This window comes from Psammomys obesus, unplaced genomic scaffold (assembly GCF_907164565.1).
Source record: "Psammomys obesus unplaced genomic scaffold, mPsaObe1.curated_primary_1811, whole genome shotgun sequence".
NCBI classification, from domain to species: Eukaryota; Metazoa; Chordata; class Mammalia; order Rodentia; family Muridae; genus Psammomys; species Psammomys obesus.
Window position 1 is genome coordinate 3,128 of NW_026594147.1, and position 6,368 is coordinate 9,495.

The 6,368-nt window shown below is 41.0% G+C and overlaps 1 protein-coding gene across 1 annotated transcript; it reads left to right on the plus strand.

Annotated features, from left to right (window-relative positions):
- The first annotated feature begins 204 nt into the window (after positions 1-204).
- Positions 205-1,146, plus strand: LOC129684727 (olfactory receptor 10G3). The gene has a single exon (XM_055617953.1). The coding sequence runs from the start codon at positions 205-207 to the stop codon at positions 1,144-1,146; it is 942 nt and encodes a 313-aa protein (XP_055473928.1).
- Positions 1,147-6,368: the final 5,222 nt, after the last annotated feature.

Sequence of the window (6,368 nt, forward strand, 5' to 3'; positions counted from 1 at the left end):
GAGACAGAGAAAGAAAGAGAGAGAGATAATCTCTGTGCTCATGAGCTTTCATCTGCAATGCTCCTGGCAGACAGCACAGGTCATCCATATTGGTCACAGCTTCACATTACTTCCCCATCACCACCCACGTTTCCTTCCTTAGTCCCCCTCACTTCCATGTCATCTATGCTAACCCTGCTTGTCTGTTCTCTAGGTCTCATAAAGATGGAAAGTGTCAACTGCACACTCCTGACTGAGTTCATCCTCACAGGAGTGCCCCACCCTCCCAGGCTGAGGACATTCCTGTTCCTGTTCTTCTTGCTAGTCTACATCCTCACTCAGTTGGGGAACCTGCTCATCCTGATCACTGTCTGTGCAGACACGCAGCTCCATGCTCGCCCCATGTACATCTTCCTTGGTGCTCTCTCCATCATTGACATGGGCATCTCCACCATCATTGTCCCCCGGCTCATGATGAGCTTCACTCCAGGAATTAAGCCCATCCCATTCGGGGGCTGTGTGGCTCAACTCTATTTCTATCACTTTCTGGGAAGCTCCCAGTGTTTCCTCTACACCACAATGGCCTATGACAGGTACCTGGCAATATGTCAACCCCTACGTTACCCAGTACTCATGTCTGCTAAGCTGAGTACCTTGCTGGTGGCTGGAGCTTGGGTGGCTGGCTCAATCCATGGAGCAATCCAGGCCATTCTAACCTTTCGCTTGCCCTACTGTGGTCCCAATCAGGTAGATTACTTCTTCTGTGACATCCCTGCCGTTTTGAAGCTAGCCTGTGCAGATACCACAGTCAATGAGTTGGTGACCTTTGTGGACATTGGAGTGGTGGTTGCCAGTTGTTTCTCCCTGATCCTTCTCTCATACATCTACATCATTCGGGCCATCCTGAGAATCCGCACAGCTGATGGGCAGCAGAGGGCCTTCTCAACATGTGGAGCCCATGTAACCATGGTTACTGTATACTATGTGCCCTGTGCCTTCATCTACCTGCGACCTGAGAGCCAGAGCACCCTGGATGGGGCGGCTGCTCTTTTCCCCACAGCCATCACTCCTTTCCTCAATCCCCTCATCTACACTCTGCGAAACCAGGAGGTGAAGCTGGCCTTGAGGAGAATGGCAGGGGGCCAAAGGACTAAGAGTGAGGTCTGAAGTACCACTCTGCTACTGAGGAGACACCCAGGTTTCATCTTACTCTTGTGTTCAGGTTCCTGTGAGGCTCCCTTCTTGGTTTTGCTCACCTGTGTAGCCACATCAGATTCACACAATGAGATGGAACATAGATGAAGGGAAAACACAACATTCTAGCAATTTCTTAGTTTTCCCTCCAGACAAATAGCTTCCAGCTACCACAGAAGTAGATAGTAGCACTCAATCACCCAACCAAGTTGACACATTTGGCATTCTAAAAGCATCCAGTAAGCCTTTGGTATCCTGGGCTTCATCAGTCAAGACCTTCTGCAATAGTCTACAGTTTCCAATTCATATTTCTCTTGTTGGGGTGATCTTTTGTGCATGGTGAAGGTGTGCCTCTGTTAATCCTGTACTGGCAGAGAGCTAAGTACTGGCCATATTTTGGTACTGTTATTCTTATGGATCAACATCAGCCTCATAGTTTGTAAAGACTCTTCCTTTCTTCCTTGCTGATTGGTTTAATAAATATCTAATGGCCGATAGCTAAGTAGGAAGTGGAAGGCAGAACTTCCATGCAGAGAGGGAGTTTCTGAGAGAAGAAGCAGATTGAGGGTGATTCACCAGCGGGACGTTGAGGTAGACAAATGTGAACAGGTGCAGAAAGGTAAAGACCTCACCTCATAGCTAGACAGAGGCCAAGGTTAGTTGGGTTAATTTAATTTATGAACTAGTTGAGAGTCTGCCCACATAAAGGCCTAAGCTTTTATAAATATTAAGAAGACTCTGTGTCTTTATTTAACCACCGGCAAGTCCAAGAAGTCCCGCCATACATTTTACCACAATATTTCTTACCAACTTTCTTAAATATTAACTATGATGGATGAATAATAAATTACAAAAATAAGCTTAAGTTTGTAGTTAGCAAAACAAAATCTGTATCCAAAGAATGCAAATTATACCTTTTTCCCTTTTCTGGCTGATCAGTATAATTGCTATTGTTGGTGTGACTTTAACAATTAATAAATCATTATTACAATGATCCATAGACCTGCAACGAAATGCACATCAAAATGGAATGATTCTGAGCACATTATCAGTATGCTGTAAGCCCTGGATTTGATCCACCAGTCCTATCAAAGAAAAAAAAAAAAGGCAGAAAACAAAATTCTGTCAACTATGTAAAGAACTGAACCACATATGCAATGTTAGTGAGAATGTGCAATGGTGTACTATAAAAACAGTGTTAAGATTCCTCGGAGAACTACAAATAGAACTTCTATACAACTCACCATTTTCACTCCTGCATTGTCCTACCTTGCTTTCTACTCCTCTACTCCTGTGATAAAATACTGACCAGAAGACAACTGGAGAAGAAAGGGTTTATTTAGTTTAGTTGTCTTTATTATAGCTAAACATTGAAAGAAATCAGAGCAGGAACCTTGAGCATTAACTGAGGCAAAGGTTTTAGAGAAACACTCCCTCCTGACTTTGTCTCTATGGATTGCTCAGCCTATTATAGATCTCATAACTACCACGCCAGGAGTGGCACTGCCCACAATGAACTCCTCATTAATCATCAATCAAGAAAATGTCCCATAGACTTTTCTACAGACCTGTGTCATCAGACATTCTCTCAGTTGAGGGTACCCCTTTCCAGATGACCCAGTTTGTGTCAATTTGACAAAAAAAACTAACCATCAAATACACATATGCCCAAATTTTACTAAAAATATAGTCTCAGAAAGATATTTGTTCATCTATATTCCTAAGAACCTTCTTTAGAACTGCCATAAGATGAAAGCAATCCAACTGACCATGGATAAATGGATGACTAAACAAAATGTGGTATATCCATACAATGAAATACAGCCTTAAAAAGTAGGAAATTCTTCATACACAAATATACAATAAGAAATCAATAAACATTTAAAAAAACACATTTCTCTTAATAGGTAGATTAAAAAGACTTTAATGAAGCCAGGAGTAGAAGCACATACCTGTAATCATGGAAGGATTAAGGGTACCAAATGAGTTTCTACCACATAAGACCCAGGATTAAAAATTAAATAAGCAAGAAAATCCAGATCCATAGTCCGTAAACCACCTTTGTAGGGTAAGTTGCTTCTACTCTTTTCCACCCACTCACCCCCACACATGTGACCATCTCCACACCCACCGGCCTTGCTTCAATGTGAACTTGCAGCCCAACAACCAGTTTTGTTTACAAGTAGCCTTTGCCTCATAAGTTACTCCTTCCCATTCTCATCTTTCACCCCCATCTGTTGCTATCTCCACACCCACAAGCCATGCTCCATACCCACAGTTTGGGAGTCATCTACACAGCACATCCACCAGCTTTCCTTACCCTACCTCCTAATCAAAAGGCACGCAAGATTCTCACATACACACAAGCCTAAAAAAGAAACCCACATGCCCAGGTCATATTGCAAAAAATGAAAAACAATATAAATGATCAAGACAGCATGTCCCCCATCAAACCCACTAGTCCTATAAAAGAGTTCTCTAAAAAGAACTCCCTACATGCACCCCAGGATATACAATTTAAAAGAAAAATCATAAATTTTGCCAAGGAATTTAAAAATGACACAAACATGTTATTTAACTCCATGAGAATAGCAATAAATACCTGAATGATGTTCAAGAAATTACAAATACATGACTAAGTGAAATGAAAACAGTAACTCAGAATTTGAAAACTGAAGTTAATAAAGAGATAGAAACAAAACAAAAACATATTTATATCTACAACAGCCCTCCTTTATACAAATGATAAATGGGCTAAGAAAGAAATTAGGGAAGCAACACCCTTCACAAGAGCCACAAATAACATAAAGTGTATTGGGGTAACTCTAAGCAAGCATGTGAAAGACCTATATAACAAGAACTTCAAGTCTCTGAAAAAAAGAAATTGAAGAAGATATCAAAAGATGAAAAGATTTTCCATGCTCATGGATTGGCAGACTTAACACAGTAAAAATGGCCATCTTACCAAAAGCAATCTACAGATTCAATGCAAGTCCCATCAAAATTCCAATACAATACTTTACAGACATTGAAGAAGCAATTCTCAACTTCATATGGAAAAATAAAAAACCCAGGATAGCTCGAACAATCCTGCTCAATAAAAGATCTTCTGGAGGTATCACCATCCCTGATTTCAAGCTGTACTATAGAGCCCTGTGTTTTTGGCATAAAAACAGACAGGTTAATCAATGGAACAGAATTGAAGACCTAGAAATAAACTCACACACCTAAGGACATGTGATTTTTTTTTTTTTTACAAAGATGTCAAAACTATACAATGGGGGAAAAAGAAATCATCTTCAGCTACTGAAGGCTACTGGTCTAACTGAATGTCTGTATGTAAAAGAATGCAAATAGATCTATATTTATCACCCTGCACAAAACTCAAGTTTAAGTGGATCAAAGACCTCAACATAAAACCAGATACACTAAATCTGTTAGAAGAGAAAGAGGAGATCAGCCTTGAACTCATTGGCACAGGAAATCATTTCCTGAACAGAGCACCAACATCTCAGGTGCTATGATCAACAATTAATAAATGGGACCTCATGAAACTGAAAAGCTTCTGCAAGGTAAAGGACACTTGTCAACAGGACAAAATGGCCACCTTCAGACTAGGAAATGACCTTCAGCAACCCTACATCTGACAAAGAGGTAATATCCAAAATATACAAAGAACTCAAAAAATTAAACACCAACAAACCAAATGATCTAATTTTAAAATGGGGTACAGAGCTAAATAGAATTCTCTCAACAGAAGAATGTCAAATGGCCAAGATGCACTTAAAGAAATGTTCAGTGTCCTTAGTAATCAAGGAAATGCAAATCAAAATGACTATAAGATTGCATCTTATACCCTTCAAAAAGACTAAGATCAAGGACTCAAGTGACAGCACGTGCTGGTGAGGATGTGGAGCAAGGGGAACACTCTTCCTTTGCTAGTGGGAGTGCAAACTTGTACAACCATTTTGGAAGTCAATCTGGCTGTTTCTCAGAAAATTGAAAATAGTTCTACCTCAAGACCCAGCTATACGACTCCTGAGCACATACCCAAAAGATGCTTCATTATGCCACAAGGGCACTTGCTCAACTATGTTCAAAGGGGATTTATTCATAATAGCCAAAAACTGGAAACAACCTAGATGTCACCCAACAAAAAATGGATTCTTTTTTCTAAATGTGGTGCATTTGTACAATGGAATACTACTCAGCTATTAAAAACAAGGACATCATTAAATTTACAGGCAAAATGGATAGAACTAGAAAATATCATCCTGAGCAAGGTAATCCAGGCCCAGAAAGACACACATGGTATGTCTTATAAGTGGATTATTAAGGGCTGGAGAGATGGCTCAGGGGTTAAGAGCACAGGCTGCTCTTCCAGAGGACCCATGTTCCCACCACCCACATGGTAGTTCACAACTGTCTGTAACTCCAGTTCCAGGCAATCTGACTCCCTTACCCAGACACATACAGGCAAAACATCAACACACATAAAATAAAAAGATGAAAAAGAAAAAAGGTGGATTATTAGTCATAACAGAGTAACAATCCACAGATTTAAAGAAGCTAAGTAACAAGAAGGGCCAAAGGGAGGATGCTTGAATCACATGCAGAAGGGGAAATAAAATAGACATCTGAAGTAGATGTAGGGAGGGAAAGGGAACTGGGTAAGAGAGGGGATAAAGACGGGAATGGGAGTAGGGATCAGTATTGGGGAGCTGGGAGAAAGAATAGAAATTGGGCAGGAAACATTTTTGGGATAGGGAATGCTCCTGGGATGGCCATTGCTAGCAGAGATTCCTAGCAATGGGGAATATGGAGCCTAAAGTGGCCACCTTCTGTAGCCAGGTGGGACTTCCAGTGGAGCGAGAGGGACACCAACCCACCCACAAAACCTTGAACCCAAAATTTGTCCTGCCTACAAGAAATGTAGGGATAAAGATGGAGCGAATGAGAGAATGGCCAACCAATGACAATATTGAGACAATAACCAATAGCCAAAATTGAGACCCACCCATGGAAGAAAACCAACCCTGACACTATTAATGATATTCTACTATGCTTGCAGACAGGAGCCTAGCATAACTGTCTCCTGAGAGGTTTCACCGAGTAGCTGATGAAAATAGATATAAAGACACACAGCCAAACAACAGGCCAAGCTTGAGGAGTCTTGTGGAAGAGGAAGGATTAAG

Excerpts from the sequence above, each read along its gene's own strand:
- LOC129684727 (XM_055617953.1), top strand. The coding sequence starts at position 205 with ATGGAAAGTGTCAACTGCACACTCCTGACTGAGTTCATCCTCACAGGA.